General features: G+C 45.9%; 1 protein-coding gene across 3 annotated transcripts in view; it reads left to right on the top strand.

Moving 5' to 3' along the window:
• Window positions 1-17,218, top strand: part of LOC126092074 (protein neuralized) — an 897,276-nt gene that overhangs the window by 860,243 nt on the left and 19,815 nt on the right. For 2 of the 3 annotated variants that reach the window (XM_049907498.1, XM_049907504.1), the window contains one exon: window positions 16,400-16,566. In XM_049907498.1, the coding sequence (XP_049763455.1) occupies window positions 16,400-16,566 (167 nt within the window). Of the gene's footprint in view, window positions 1-90; window positions 192-16,399; window positions 16,567-17,218 lie in introns of those variants that run through there. The other variant, XM_049907511.1, reaches the window with a different exon arrangement.

Genomic DNA, 17,218 nt, shown 5'->3' with positions numbered 1-17,218 from the left:
CGCGCGTGACGTATAGGTTTCTGGTTTGGGGGCCGCGGTCGCGCCTCGGGATTGGCCGCCGGTTGAGTCAGCTCCTCCGCGGTACCTTGGCCGGCCCGCGCTCCGCCGCCGCGCCTCAGTCGCTGGCTGCTGGCCCCGGGACATGGTCGTCGCTTTCTGCACCTACCAGGAGCGGCCACGCGGCCTTCCAGGTCAGTCGCCGCAGTCGGCATAACTTGCGCACGCCACAGTCTCCTTTACGACTAAATTCTGAGCGAATCCGTGTAAGCTGAAGTCGCTTTACCAGATCAGGGTCCCACATGTATGCTCGGTTCGATTCTCGGTCCATGCAAAACAGTCCTCCGTAACGCCAAAGCTTGATATGTCTTTTGAGAACTATCGCGGGCCCAGACGTTACTCTGGCATTGGTGAGGGGGCGCGTTCCTCGGGAAATAGTAAACAAGACCTCGGGTAGTGTTAAACAGGAAGGTAAATACGTGCGGCTGACGGCTTCAGGTGCAATACCGGAGCTACTTCAAGGGAACGGAAATTTTTTGTGGCACGGGCATAAGGAACACAGCTTTACCACCCAACTTAACACACTAACAAAAATCAAAGTAGCCCATAGCTGACGTTCATCAAATTTTGTTGGGCCCAGGACCCACGTCGTCAATGGGAGCAAGAGTTTATCTTAGATACGGTGGAAAACATGTCTTCTACTGCAAGATCTTTGCGTTCCATATCTCGGGGAGAGGTAGTATGGATCAAAACGAGAAAAAATATCCCGTAAACATTTGCTCTAAAATGCGTATCTGCAGAGCTAAGAGCACGTAACTGGAAGATGGTTCAAATGGCTCTGAGCACTATGGGACTCAACTTCTGACGTCATCAGTCCCATAGAACTTAGAACTACTTAAACCTAACTAAGGACATCACAAACATCCACGCCCGAGGCAGGATTCAAACCTGCGACCGTAGCGGTCGCGCGGCTCCAGACAGTAGCGCCTAGAACCGCTCGGCGTAACTGGAAGAAATGTTTCACAGTACTGAAGATGATGTGCTCATAACTATTAAAGTGTGCACTTAAGAGCCCGTTTCCTCCTCCGTCCGAACAGGCCTCGGATGGCCCAACGATAGCGACCGACCATCGCGTCATCCTAAAGATATCGAGGAGGAGATGTGGTCAGCACACTGCTCGCCCGGCCATTGTCAGTTTCCGTCACCGAAGCCGGTACTTCCCAGTCAAGTGGCAACTCAGTTGTCCTCACAAGGACTGAGTGCACCCCGCTTGCCAACAGCGTTCGGCAGAAGCGCACGGTCACCCGTCCATATGCTAACCAAGCGCGACAGGAGAACCGGTGTTACCACTGCGCCAAGGCCGTCGGAAGAGCCCATGCTAACTGGGCATTTTTTTCTTATTTCGATGTAAGGAACCTGTAATTTTTCCAAGATTCCAACCTGTCACGTTCACTGTATTCTAATTTTCACTATAAACAACATATTCGAGAGAATCAAAGTTGTTTTGTACTTAAAACAATTCTCATTCTTCAGTCTCAGTTGCACACTTTAAATTTTTGACATTTTTCGATCGCTGTGAATTATCTTAAGTAGTTGCGTCCGCAACCGATCTTGTCTTTCCAGAATATCATGTCGGGGCACTCTGATATGGGGTCCTGGACAGAGAAGTTGGTGTTGCTGACGCAACTATTTAAATCTTAAGATCTACAGTGATCGAAACATGTCATGTAGTTAAAAATGTACAACTGAGACATAATGTTGCTGGTGTTCCATATCTAATGGCCTCACTAGCTATCCGCTACAAACTTAGGTATTCCTTTAGTGGGACCAACAGATCTTAATTTTTTATGTGCAGAGTAAAGCGACAAATGAAATTTAGTACCAAAACCGGGGTTCGAAGTCGGGCCTTGGTACAAATTTTCATTCGTCACTTCAGCTAGCATATATACAAATAAATGTCTGATACTTAAAATATATCTGGAACCATATAGTATCATTTGAAATGGTAATTGTGTTGATCACACAATTCGCCTAAAAGTTGAGTCAAGTAGTTGTAAATTTGTGGTGCGCACGGCTAGAATGTAAAGACGAATTTCCCGTGCCCGCGCCAGCGGGATGACAGCTGCCTATAAACAAGTAGTTCCATCGGCGCGACTGCAGCGGTGAGGCGTACATATTTTGCTTCCTGTTTACCGCTTCCTGAGGGACGCTGCGCGCCAGGGCTGTACAAAGCTTGCGCTTAGCGCCACGCCGTCGTCTGCAGTGGACACCTCCACATTGCGTCGACGTGAAACTTGGCGCTCGCCACGCACTTTCCCTTCAGGCCTCTCCCCTGTCCTCAAGACAGTGTTTACGCGGCAGTCACTAGAGGTACACGTTTTCACAACGGACATGGGCCGACACCAAGGTAGGCAGGGAAAAGCTGTGGCTCTTCATGCTTTCTACAAACATCGGAATATCGCGCAGCTAAGCTCCTGTACCATCACTGATTTTGACAAGTTTCTTTAATATCTCTTGCATTTGTCAAATTTACTTTAACAAATATTCGTTACAGAGAAGCAATAGCTACGTAAGTAATGTTCTCATTAAGCTTGTGGAATACTCGATCGATTTGTTTCATGACATAAGGCCCATAATACTGAAACGCAGTCGACCATTGAGGAAGACTTGTCAGGCGCTATCATGCCTGTGTTAGGTGTGAGAATGGTATCTTACTGCCATAGTTATGATAAAGATGATAGGAATTACCAGTTATGACTTCGGATGAACACATGAATTTTCCACTTGCGAATGATGCGTAAAAGAAATGGCACATCGGCAATGGGACCTAGCCTGACGTAGCAGTTACTGCTAATGGGAAACACTTCCTACACTACTCGTAATGAAAACTCACTGTGTAGGCTCGTCGTGGAACACCATGTACTGCGGAATGGTAAGTGCTTAATACTGAAGCGTCTTTCGCGATCTGAAAATGACGTAGGGTAGTTGTTGGACAGTTCATTGGCTGCGCTTGCGAGGCTGGTGGACTCGTATTATCTAAAAGTCGGTAAACGTCAAGAAAAAACTGAAGGCGAAATGCGAAGGTCGGCCGGCCTTAAGGCTAGCGGTTGCTCCCATTAACTCGACCTCGCTGGAGCGCCGAGGTTTCTGAACGGAAAAGGACCGGAACCGCCGCGGCTTCCTCGTAACAATAGACAGCAGAAATCTGAAGACTTTCTTTTCTAGAGACAGAGCTCTGACCATTCCTCGCTGTGGTCTTGAGTACTGTACGAATTTCTCCACCCCCCCCCCCCTTCTTTCGGCTCGATCTGCTTCACATTGACAGGACGTGCAGTACATGCCTAGGACTTACACATACCTGAAAAAGAGAGAAGGCAACTCCCAACCGTTTTCGAGAAAATAGTTTGAACATTTTGGGCGTACTTACTGTATTATGGTCGCTAGCGTTCAAGCGGTCCCCAGCCGACAGAATTCCTCTTACCTTTATAAGCGTGAGGTCTCGGAGTCGAATCCCGCTGTGAATACTACAGTTTTTCCTTTATTCTCACTAACGATAGATTATGAAAATCTTTAACCTGAAAAAGGAGAAATATTTTTTGGTAAAGAGGCTCCAAATAGATACTTTCAATCAAATCCGTACAGTCGTTTTACTTGTTATTGTTTCTACATTTTTGACAAGTATGATGTGTAACCTATAGAGGACTGGACGAATTAAGATACTGATCGTAGAAACACCAAAAATCATAACGACTGCGAAGTATATGTAATGGAAGCTTACTTTTTGCATGTACATGGTTCTTTTCACGGCTCTATTGCAAATCAAATTTGGTGTACCTTCATAAACGGTTCTCGCTCATGACACAGTTTCGTCGCGCACCACAAATCTGTTAGAATTACAGGTAATAGAAACAAAAACAGCTGAAATTCGATCCAGAGACGTTATGCATAAGAAACTAAGCGCTTACTCTCTCGGCTGCGGATACGTCGGTTCTTGGCGACCTTGCAAAGTATAGAAGCACGTCTAAAATTTTCAAATTCGATTTCCTCGAAAAGCGGTTGAGAGTAGCGTCCACACCTCCACATATTTTGAAGTCGTAGTTGTCATACACACCCTGTCATGAGCCAAATTGGTGAGGTGGGAAACTTCGTACGGTCCTCTAGTTAGTAAGAGGACTGCGTTGTTAACGAAAATCGCCTGCAACTCAATGCTCGGAACGAACTGTAGCAACCAACTGAAAGAAACCCCCTTTAATCTCTCAGGGTATTAAATTCAACAGTTAACACTGTTTTGCATAGATTTTATGTAACTTAATTTTTCATGCCGGTTTGCCACAATAGTACGAAAACAGCTTCTCGTAGTTGCATTCGTGTGGAAATTTCTGGCATGTAGTCTATAATGAACTGTGACCGGAGTCTGAACAAGTCTAGACTACCAGGGATGTAAAACTACTCTGAAATATTGCATTTTAACGGCTAGTTACTAGCCGAAATCTGGATATGCTTTAATAAAGCTACAACGGGAACGAAAACTGAATACTACTCTCTACCGTTTTGAACGTTACACCACAATTGAGCGCATTCCACTTTCCTAATGGAAAGTAATTCAATGTTCCACGTGGACATGGCGTCAAAGGTAGTATTTAATGTAATTTTGTGACAAGCTCGTTACCAGCAGATTTCGTACTCGGAAGCTAGAGCCGTTAGAAAGGCCCGTGCTCACTTGTTCATAAATGCTCTTGATCGTCTTTTATTCGGACTTCACACAGGCCTACTCGCCACGTTTCAGCGTCGCCATACAGTCTGACTGCGCGTTGTCGCGTGGGTAACCTTAAACCCTCACAGAGCAATGTAGCACTTGAATAATAGTTGTTTGGACCTACCTGATGTGACAGAATCTGTAAAATATCCTGTCTGGATCCGAAGGAATCTGAGATACGCTGCGTCTTCTTACTGCAACTTCATTTTCGCTTATTGGTGTTCCGTATAGTTGCAATCCGCTCTATCAATAAGTAGATTATCTATAAAGATTAACAATTAAATTCCGCAGGAAAAAAAATTAGACAACATGTAATCGAACTTCCAGGTATGTAAGCTGCTTCGGAGCTGCCTCTAGTGCTATTCACTGAGACATCTGCGTTAGATTCTGTAACCTCTGTTGCTGACTTCTATAGTACAGGTATCAGCCCCGATAGTGCCGGCAATGGAGTCATCCTTGGGCGCAGGTTCGTAAATGGGATTTCGCGGCCTGACCTCCTTTCGACCCGCGCAGTTTCAACAAACTCACGTCACCCCCGCCGCATTTGCAAACCCGTACCGCCACCCACTGGTCGTAGCTGTCTATCGCAACTTTCTCCGGCTTGAAGTAATCGTCTAATCTTAGAAGTGGGTTACATGGTTGCTGCGAGTAGCATTATACAACGTATCATCTAGCGCGTAGTACCTTCCTGGAATCTCTCGTAATAGCGGCAATTTTCGTTTTGCCGATTGCTCCGCCTGTCTGAGATGGAGCGATGAATATTTCCTGGAGTATTCGGTACTGGATTGACTTATTGCTGTAGTGTCACGCGCACATGCAGACACGCACACGCTTTGTGGTCTCAACTGCGCAGTGACGACACCGCTGAAATATGCCCAGAAACAGGATTTTGCGGAGCGACCAGAAGGGCGCTGCCTTCTAAAGCTGTGGAAACGGCTGCGGCACACTTTATATCGTGGTTTCCTCTGACTCAGCAACGTATATAAATAAGGCAGCGGAGCGCGCTTTGTTTGGGAGGCGGCGGCTTCTGTATTTCCTTCCAGGCCGAGTCTGCGGGCCCTGTTTGCCGTTTCAGAGAAGGCAAGACGATGCGGGACGGGTTCCCCCCGCTCAAAATGGTGCGGTCGGCACAGCGAGGGCATGGGCAGATGCCTGATAGGAGAAAACACACTACTACCCACTAGGCACGATCACCTGGGAACAGCTATAGCTACAGCTTCCTGCGATATAACGTATTTTCTTTCAGGCGATAGAGCAGATAAAACAAAGTTGTGGAAAGATATACCAAACTTCAGATTCTAAGTTTCCATCATATATTCAGATATTGTGGATATGTTTCATTGTACTACGCTGCCTATTTCTAAAAGATTGCTTAAGTAAGCCTTCTGGTAACATAACGAACAATGAAATTAATACATTTTTTCCGAGAATGTACAATTTGATTTGAAATTGCTCCATGATCTGTTTCCCTTTATTCCGAAATACTGGTTTGAACTAAATTATTCGATTAGACCCATCGCATCTGATGATACGAATAACGAAAGATCAACAGAGAAAAGAAATCAAAGTATGTAACATTTACGTATTTCAGTAGCTTACTGCCAGGAGCAATTTTCCTTGGCGGGAGCAGTTAATTGATAAATATAGCTACGATTTTATTTATAGTAATTTTCTCAGCAACTGTCACAAAATTCGTCAGTTGCACAATTAGGAAATTTTTCATTTTACCTGATTAGACAGATTAATCTGTCGTCTTAAAAAGCATTTGGGATATTACAGATTATTATAATTTGGCTTTACAGATACGTAGAGTATAAGATACTGACATCTGCTAAACCGATTTTAAGTTTTCGTTGCACACTTCTTATGCTTCAATGTGTGGCTAAATTGTAATAATTATCCCAAATTTTCTAGGCTTTTGAAGATTAGATTAATCTGTTGAAACCGGTAAAGTGAAAAAAATTTTCTATTTTTGTAACTGACAACTCAGTTTTGTTCTAAAATGCTAAGTGTTGAAAAATTGTTAGTGCATTTTGCCGACGAAGGATGTTCGGTATAAAGCGCTTGAACATCATGTGCTGTAATAATAGTAAATTGGAAGGTCATGCAGTAGAGCACTTAACATAATTTATTGCTAAGACGACAGCTACTTACTGGCTAAAATCCTCTTAACAGATAAAAACGGAATGTCACTGGATGCAGCTCTTTACCAATCGCTCTTAGCTCCTTGATGTAGGCAAGAGGATCCCAACGTTTTCCTGTCTTAGAACAGTTAGAGAATCCTGGTACTTCGATAGAGTACCTTGTTTATTTTGAACATTAATAAAATCAATAAAATTTTAAATCATAATACAGAAATGACAAAATTTTAAGAAATGTCGAAACACAAACTGTTTTTGCGGAGCACTTATTTTCGTCCCGCTGAACACGTTTTGGGAAACTCTGATCTAGACTATTTAACATCCTATCATCTGAAACCGATGTTCTTGGCGTGCTCCGTAAGTGGAGGGAACTGAAAGAGCAGCTTATTTTGTGTAAGTCTGCAGGCTTCCGTGGCCGTTGTCATTGAAGTTACAATCTTCTGGGTTATTAGGCCGCGCCATGTTTCAAATGTTCGACGTTTCCACCTCTCTGCCGCGATCTTCCTCAGGATCTTTCGGTGTCCACTACTGCTAGAACACTGTCAGAGACGAGTGTCGCGTCCACTTATAAAGGGGGAGTTGTCTGGCGTTCATGCTGGAGAAGTGATAGTACTGGTTAAAATTCATATGCCTACTATTGGTGGCCCACCAGTCATAGGCTAATATTCCCGCTCTGATGCAGAAGGGGCGTTGGTAGCTCATCTCCTGTGGAAACGTTTGGCGGTCCATAGTCTTTCGTTAGAAAGGCACTATTCCACACTTACGCTGGAGAAGGGTTATTGGTTGATATACCTCCCACCGCTATTGATTGGTCATCAATGGCTAATTTCGAAACGGACAGACCGAGAGAGGGGGAATGTTTACCCAAAATATGATTGTCCTCCGAGGTGACTTGCAGCGCGTTGTTTATGCCGCTCACACGCCGCGGCCGCGTATTTACTTCCTTGATGGCGGGAAGCCACGATGCCGGAAGCCAAATGGCTCTGAGCACTATGGGACTCAACATCTGAGGTCATCAGTCCCCTAGAACTTAGAACTACTTAAACCTAACTAATCTAAGGACATTACACATATCCATGCCCGAGGCAGGATTCGAACCTGCGACCGTAGCGGTCGCGCGGTTCCAAACTAGCGCCTAGAACCGCTTATGCCGGAAGCCTATAGCCGTCCCTCTATTGAAATTATATGCGTATTTTGTGCCACACAGCGTACATACGCAAGTGTTTCGGGGTGCAGATTACGGAAATCGTACCCAACGATGCCAGACTCCGCTCCATTCCCCTCCCGTCCTCACTTCGCGCTGTTGGTTCTCTCTTCACTCCTAAGACCACGCAAGTTATTCGGGATTCGTGAAGTGACACCTTCAGAATTCCCACGGTGGTCTGATCAGCACACGCTGTTCTAGCCTGTCGCGTAAGTCGGGAGTCCGGCAGGAAGGCAGTAAGACACGGCGGTGGCTTTTGTGGGGGACGAGTGAACGAGGCAGGAGTGCGTGTTATCGCGGCGGCAAGGCAGCTGCGGGCTGCGTTTCCTGCAGCTGCCACGCGACAGCTGTGAGCCCGGCGCGTGCCGCAGCCAACCGCGATGTGGGCTGTCACACCGGCAGGCGTCTCTTCTGTCCTCTCTGGTTCCCAAAGCAAGCACAGCGTCCTATGTCGTGGGGTTAGATTTAAGTGGGATCCTCTTCTGATTACCATTCAGCTAATCAAATCATATGAAGCGAACTGAGCGCTGCGAACAAAACTTTTAAAAAGATTTGCTAGTGGACTAGAAACTTATTTTCACTACTGCAGTTCCTGCCTTAACGCCATTATAGAGCGGTACACTGCAAAAGACTTGTAGCACGTAACAAACGTCAAAAATCTGATACGCTCACGTGTCGTCATTATGAGCTTTTGAACCAATTTACCTTCGGCACGGAAACATCCTGGCATGTTTGAACTCTGTGCCGGACAGACTCGAACTCGGGACCTTTGCCTTCTGCAGGCAAGTTCTCTACCAATCTGAATTACCCAAGCACGACTCACGATCCTTCCTCACAGTTCAGTCGTGCTTGGTATGTCAGTCGCTGGAGCTGTTGCTCGTGAAAGGCAAAGGTCCTGAGTTCGAGCCTCAGACCAGCACAGTTTTAATCAGGAAGTTTGATATCAGCGCTCATTCCGCTGCAGACGTTGTCTCAGATGTCGAGCAGTAGGATGCTATCATGCGGGAATACGGCTCTTCTTAATAACGTGGCGTAAGGTTGTCGCGTTGAACGGAGATTATGTCGAAAACAAAGTTTGTGGCCAAGAGTGAAGAATAATGATTTATTCGAATCCTGAATAAAACCGACCAGCTTTCAGAAAAAATTGTTGCATTACTTATTGAGCGCGTCTCGTCTTACAGAGAGCGAGGTTGTTTGCCTCCGATTTTTGACTGAAGAGTAACAGCAAATGTGACGACTGATTTCCGGAGGCCATTTGTGTGAAAATAATTTGACCAGTGTAGAAAAACCACTTCGTGCCTTGGCGTATGACTGACAGCGGTAAGTTGTTTCCGAAAATCAGTTTCACTCTTATGTAAGTTATCGTGTAAACGTAGCATACTTCGCAGTTCGACATACTCTTATACTCTTATTTGAGTTGGGGGGGGGGGGGGGGGGGGAAGGATACTAATGCGCGAGTTAAGGTATTGATGAGGTAGTCCATGAAGTTAATCAGACGAAACCCAGAAGATACGGGTGTAGATATAACTTTATTTTCCTATAGAGTTAGTAAATATTTGATACAGCTTGCTGTCTACGTAGTGGCACTCGCAGTTGTTCAGAGTAGAGGACTCATCGAGAGAGCGAACAGGAGCAGGCGGCCGGATGCAGATTACGCGTGGACAACCGCGGGCTGCTGCTTCAGGCGGTTAGGTGCCGCCCCTGACGGAAGTGTGTTCGGCTCGATAAAGGCGTGTCGCCATGGCAACGCGTCTGCGATCTGCATGCGCTCCGTTATTGGCTTAGCGGGGGCCTTAGTCCGGGGCGGCTGCTGCTGCTGCCGCCGCTTCTGCCTCTGCCTCTGCCCGTGCTTCCGCAGCCGTCGTGAATGCGAATGGCCTCGTTTGGAACTGTGTTCTGCGCGCCCCAGCCATCGCCAAAGGGCTTAGCGCGCTGCGTTCGCCAGCTCCACGGTCGACACACAGTCTCACACTTTTTTTCCAATGTCATGCTACGTTTTGTAGTCCCGCCGTGAGAATCTGCTACAGCAAATTTTTCTTATCCATCCATCTGTTTATAATGCAAAATCTATCTTCCAGCAAGTCCTGTTGGTATTTGATTTCTCTCCCTCTTCTCAGCAAACTGTACATCTCAGCATTATGCAACTTCATAGTTTTCGTAGCCGAAATCTAAAACATTCGCCAGTGTGATAACTACAATCGCAGGAAGATTTTTTAGACTCTTGTAAGTGGAAGTTCTTCACTCAGTCGGCAAAAGGATTTAGCTGGCGTACGGTTGGCGATTCCTCAACAGTAAGGGTCCCGACAAGTTACACATCTCGCATTCTTCTTGGAATGCATCAGTCTTATCTTATCAGTGATGGCGATCCGTTCATCAGATGTATTAGGTAGCTGCCTTGTCAGTATCCGTGGACAGTGTGCCAACAGCTCCCACCAAGCGTCTCACATCGCTTCTGTGACTATCACATTAATCATTCATCAGCACAATACATAGACCTGTTGCTAATAGTTGCAGGCATGTGCAAGCTGCCTCCAACAGAACCTACAGGAAAGTAAACTGTCACCACCACCACCACCATTAGCATTACATGCCGGCATTTGTCACTTTGTGGCTCTGCCTGTCACACAAGAAGTCATAGAATCTCTGTTGGTCCATCACAGCTGGGGGGACATGGGCTGGTAAGAAACTTCCAATGTCAATCAAATTCACCAACAGCCGTATTCTTGAAGATACTTTACTTTATTCTGAACGGAGCCAGTTTCGGCATTTCTTTTTGCCATCTTCAGGTCCCATACGCTTCTATCCAAACAAACGAACTTGTCGTATGGCGCCATAAATCACTGGATTTAGTGAGTTGCTGTCACGTCCTCGTTTGAAGCAATTGTATAGCGATTGGAATTCACAAAATCCAATGATTCTTGGCGTCATACGACAATTTCGCTTATTTGGATAGAAGCATATGGGGCCTGAAGATAGCAAAATGAAATACTGAAGCTGGCTGCGTTTAGAATAAAATAAAATTTCTTTAAGTATACAGCTGTTGCTGAATTTGACACTGAAAAAAAAGTTGTAGAGTCTGGGTCGTTAAAAGAATGCTTGTCATTTGCCCCTTATTTCATCTCTTACATTAATTTGTATACGTTGGACTGTAGTTTGGGGTGAACTGTGACCCCTCTGACGGATAAGCAGCGGATGGTGACGGATATCGGCAGTGAGGCGCCAGATACTGCGCCGCCGTTCTGCTTGGAAGATCGCATTTGTATGCACGAGCGCTTGCTCCTTGGCGGTCGCTGGTAGGTGGTGCGTGAGCTCTGGAGGTAATTAGAATTCCCTGCTCGCAGCGTGAGAAAGTGCGTGATAGGGAATGGCGGCAAGAGCTGGCGCCAGGAGTCGGATATCTGCGCGGGGAAGACTGCTAATTAGCCCAGAGAAGAGCCAGTCGCTGCCTTCCTCTCCGGTGGTCTGCACTGCCGCTATTGCGCCGGGTTACGCGACCGACGACACGGGAAGTGCCGCATAACGAGGTCAGGCGTCGCGAGGCAGCTGGCGGACGCGTCCCGTTGGCGGCACCGACCTCTGGGGACGCTCTTCAGCGGACAATGCCGCCAGAGCGGGCGGCCGCGGGTTCGTCCTCTGTCACCGCTCGTCGGCACTTCCCCGGCTATTCTCTCACTTCGAACATGTAATATTTTGATTCTCCATTCTCTCTTGAAGCGTCCGTTCAGTCGGCGAAGTGTTAGAAACTGTCAGAGTGACGTACTTCCGGCATGTCCACTCCGTCCGATTACTCGAAAGTTTTAAAGCAGTGTCGGCTAGCGATCAGCTGGTCCTAGTAAGGCGTTATCTTTGGATAGCTAGTCGAAGTAGTTCAACTGATGGTCGCTAGATGGCAGCACAACCATAGAGTAAATATAAATATCTCTGGAGTGAGCACTCACATGCGCAGAACAGAATTTGTGTTGTCAACATACATTGCCGGCCTGGTCACGTGATCTCGGGACGTCGTGTGTTTGTTCGTATAGCGCCCTGTATATTTAGAATGTCACTACATCCCTAGTACAGACGGATTCTTTTCGTACGTGTCGTGGATTATATATATATATATATATATATATATATATATATATATATAATGTTGCGCAGACATTTTAACAGTATCCATTTGATACCGGGAAAAAACCAGCTACGTAACTTTTAAGGGCAAGTGATATTACATTCAGCTTCTTTGCGATAGGTGTCATAGTTCAGATGCACTCGATTTTTGGTATGATACCGCACTTTATAGTATTACAGAGCCTGAAGTACATTTTTGCAGTGATAGTCCTGCAAAACGACTTTACAGTACGTTAGTACTTTCGCAAGTGTCCGAAAAACACCGAATTTACCACACATTAGCGATTATATCCCTGCTAATTCGCCCTTTCTTCTTGTATTTCTGCGTACTTATTTTCTCGTTTTTGCGACCTAAAGCACAATTTTTCTTACTCGTGGCACTTTGAGGTAGTTATTTAACGCATTTTAAGTACTTGCTCCCAGTTCATTAAATAGTAGACGGAGTAATCTGTATACATAATTGACAAGTCACTGATAAATGCATGGAGGATAGTATTTACTGAAACAACTAACCTTTCCCTTTCCTGTTCCACTAGCAAATTTACGAGAGGAAGCGATTGTTTGTAAGCTTTTGTACGAGCCGTAATATTTATTATATAGTCATAAAATCGTAGAAAAATAGGTCTACAGAATCAAGTCTTAATTATAATGCGTCTCGAAATTTTTAAACGTATACAGTGTCTCTTACTAAAGTGAAAACTATAATTAGAGCTGTATGGAATGTACCCATGAAAAGTTACTATCCCTCCTTTCACATATTTTTCTTTGCATCCGTAGCAACAACGTAATTCACCATCGCTATTACACTATCAACAAACGGTGAAAAACAAAAACTCTTCGTATTATAAACTTCAAACGCTGCAGAAAGCGCACAGCCACAGCGAAGTCCAGAGATCACGTGACAATCCTGGTTTAATGTTGACAACATGCGCAGAACGCAATGCTCACTCCAGAGATATTTACTCTATGTAAACAACCTACAGGCGTAGCGTAGGATCTGATAATTCGTTAAAGCGTTAATCGAACAGCTACAATAGCAGTACAGAGCGGCAATAATGTGATCAGTTACAAATGGCACTACAAATCATGTCGCGTGAAAATTCAGTTGAACTTAACTGTGTATGCAGGCGGTTGTCGTCGAAGAGCTTGTTGCGTGATGTGTGACAAACGCTGCAGTAAGCCCCCCTCGTAGTATTGCCGCGTGACGTGCGTCCAGAATTCGTGGTTCACAACGGCAATCGTGGAAATTGTCTCCCGGGTTTCAGCACCAAATTATGTCGTGAATCACAGTAGAGCAGCGATTAGCAGTCACTTTATTTCAGTCACAGAACATACATGTTAAAGATACTGTCCTAAGAGTAAACAAACAGTCTCTCACTTGCCAGAAGTACATCACTCTGTGACAGAAACGGACCTCATTCTAAGCTCCCGTTGCAATAGACTGCAGGAGACGAGCAGTCTTCGTTCAACGTCCTGCCGAAGACTTGGTCGTTAAAGATGGCGGTCGCGGTGGGGGTGGACTAGACTTCGCAACGGAACAGGTTGCGTCTTTTTCAAAGGAACCATCCCGACATTCATCCTTCGATTGAGGAGAACCCTGCTAAACAATATCTCCCTGTCGGGATGGGGATTCGAATCCCACCTCCTTCAGAGTGAGTTAATTACTTAAACCTCTGCGCCAGTTACGCACGTCCGAAGGAACACTGCATCGTGTTTCTTAACAAAGGCACTGCTGTTTCGTATTTATTCGCAAATAGCGGGCCTTTGACTCCCAATAAATATGTCCTTCCTGGACGAAAATATACGTAACGCACGGGTGCGTGTTATGTCGTGTAGACGACGACATACAGAAGTTTGGCTATGGTCGTGATTCATGCTAGGATGGCCGAAGCGGTTAAGGCGACAGCTCGTGTGAAGTGGGAAATCCAATATCCAGCCGAACGTAGTTCATATTCGCAATTGCAAATACATTTCCGGTATTCTACGTAGTTCCATAACTATCTTTAGATGTCACGATTCGTTAAACAAGTCTACTACGAACTACACCCTTGTCCTTCCGAAAATTACTGTTCTGTTCCTTAGGACTTAATTGTCGACTAGCCTTAAGTCCCTTTCCGAATGCTTTTTATTCCGCCATAGACTGTCAATTTCTTACACAGATAACATTCATTGCCTGATGTGTTACATTACTGGCCAGGTTCGGCCTGTGGCCAATTTCAAATGCAGCTGTGTTGGTGACAGATTTTGAATGTAACTATTTCACTGATGCAACTACGCTTGTAATTTGTCATAGCGCTTGTCTAAAAAAAAATTGAGATCCTGTGGCGGACGTTGAAAGTAGTTTCAGCTTTCAGAAACTACACTCTGTAGACCCACACATGCAAAACAGGATTTTACGAACAGCCTGAGAGGGTTACCATCTTGAGACTGCTGTGGATCCCGCAGGGGCTTGAGGGGCTCTCAGAGATTTTCCAACCAGAAACCTTAGGGCAGACCTTAGTTGCGACGGACCTGAGAGCAATTCTGTTCCACCCCTCCCGCCGAGGAAAGTTTTGGAATTGAACCTGATTCCTTCAACGTAAGCGAAGTGTGCTGACAGCCCACTTGCGGAAGACGGCAGTCCTACTTGGAATGTTACGGTTTCAATATTAGCTCAGAAGTCGCTCTGATCGTCTAATTACTTTAGTGTTCGTGGTACTGCTCTTAATAATTGTAAATTTATTAAAGGAAGTCAGAGATCCCACTCAAGTTACTCATTTCGACATCTTAATCCTTCCGCAACTGTCTTAGGGTTCAACTAGATGAGATGCTGGTTATGACCATGTTTAATAATCAAGAACAGGACAATTTGTTAACCAAAGCAAAACGTACATCATACGACTATGCTGCCATTCACATGCGTACGGTACCTTGCTCTAGCTAAACAGGCGGAAACTAATTGGGAAACGAAATAGTAGTCCAAATGAATACAGCCTAAGTGGAAGAATATCTTTGTTTACTTTTGGGTTTTTTTTTTTTTTTGAAGGTATGGCAAATCTACTTAATAAGAAATTGGAGCTAAGAACAAGCTATGCAAGACTCCAGTTCTTCTGAACCATTTTGGGAGGAAAATATATGTAAGGGTTATAGGCTTGCGGTGCCAGTACGCACGGCCGTAAAGCACCTCCGGGCACCGAATAGTAGTCACATCGCTGGTCGCTTGCACGTGCAGAACTCTCCAACGCGCGTGGTTTCGACGCGAAATTTGTCTTTTCCGGCTCACAATGGAGTCCCGACAAATTCGTATTTATTCGTGGTAGGACGTCACACAGTGGTCTAAGTCGCTGCAGTCATGGCCTGTGCGGCTGGTCCCGGCGGAGGTTCGAGTCCTCCCTCGGGCATGGGTGTGTGTGTTTGTCCTTAGGATAATTTAGATTAAGTAGTGTGTAAGCTTAGGGGCTGATGACCTTAGCAGTTAAGTCCCATAAGATTTCACACACGTCACACAGTTATGACGGATCGTTGTAGCGAGAACATAATTATGACTGTTTTTACAGAAATATAGTTATGAATGGTTAATAACTCGGTGTTTATTTCTGTACCTCACGGACCCAATGACTGCATAATCCTGACAAATAGCAAGGGGAGGATCTCAACCGAGCCAGCAAAACCCACAGCCCCTTCCTTATAACTGAATGCTGACTCACATGTCAGTTTCTCTTGTTCTTTGTTAAAGATAAACAAAATAAGAGTATCTGGTTAATTCCGCCCATTACTCTTTTTCTATAAAGGTTCAAATTTTCTAGCTGCATACCGTTTTTCTATGTAATGTTATACGTAAAATGTAATATATTTTAGTATCCGTATTTGTTGGGCTTCGTGTATTATCGGTGGATACCTAAGAGCAAATTCGGAGCAGTTTATGGAATTAAGAATTCTGACACACACACACACACACACACACACACACACACACACACACACACACGTTCCTCTTGCTGCGTTTGTGTGCCTGGTGCACACACATTGTGGCGCTGCCGGAACTGGGGGCAGAACCAGCAGCTGCCGGCCCAGGTGGCAGGCGCCGCTTCCGGACGTGGGGCGCGTGTGGTGTGGTGTGGTGTGGCGTGGCGTGGCGTGGCGAGGTGCAGCATGGGGGCTGGGTGCCTCAGCTGTCCGTGTTTTGACCGTGCCATTCTTCTGTTGCAGCGCCGCGCACGGGCGGCAGCGGAACCAACAACCTGCCGCCGCTGCAGTTCCACCAGGTGCACGGCGACAACATCCGCGTCTCCAGGGACGGCACCGTCGCGCGCCGCGCCGAGAGCTTCTGCAAGGGCGTCACATTCTCCAGCAGGCCCGTCAAGATTTCCGAAAAGGTGGGTTCAGCACCGCTTCCCATTCTTGGACTTCAGGGTGCAAAGTTTGTCAGTCTCGACCTTTCAGAAATGCCAGTCGGAGGAATTCTGAAATATTAACTGGTCAAAGGTATATGGGCAGCCGCATATAATACGCAACTGACCGCTAGACTGTGAGAGGCGAACAGACTTTAGAAGAGGAGGCGAGAGTAGGTAGTCTTCAGTGGGGAAGCAGCAACAGCAGAGTGGGTCCGTCAGGAAGCTCAGTGACTTCGAAATGGACTAGTCACTGGATGTCGCCTGAGTAACAAATAAATCGCGGGGATTTCAGCCCCTCTAAAGCTGTCAAAGTGTAAAAGCGAAGGAGCAACCACAGCTAAACTAAGATCAGCAGACCCCCAAGTACAGACGAACAGGGACCGTCTAGCATTGGTAAGGGTCCTTGTAAAAAACGCGTGAAGTCAGCCGAAGGAATCACCCCCGAGTTCCAAAGTGCTACCAGTAATCCAGCTAGCACAAAGTTAGGAAGTTCCCAGGAATGGGTTACAGTGATCGAGCAGCTTCTAAGAAGCCACTCACTTGTGTAGTCAATGGTGAGCCATGCTTGATCTTGTGAAAAGAGCAACACAGACTGGCTGGCTGGAAACGGGTGATTTGGAGTAACGGATCACGT

Source organism: Schistocerca cancellata, chromosome 1 (assembly GCF_023864275.1).
Source record: "Schistocerca cancellata isolate TAMUIC-IGC-003103 chromosome 1, iqSchCanc2.1, whole genome shotgun sequence".
Taxonomy (NCBI): Eukaryota; Metazoa; Arthropoda; class Insecta; order Orthoptera; family Acrididae; genus Schistocerca; species Schistocerca cancellata.
Note: the sequence above shows the minus strand (reverse complement) of the source record. Positions and strands in the feature narration are given on the sequence as shown.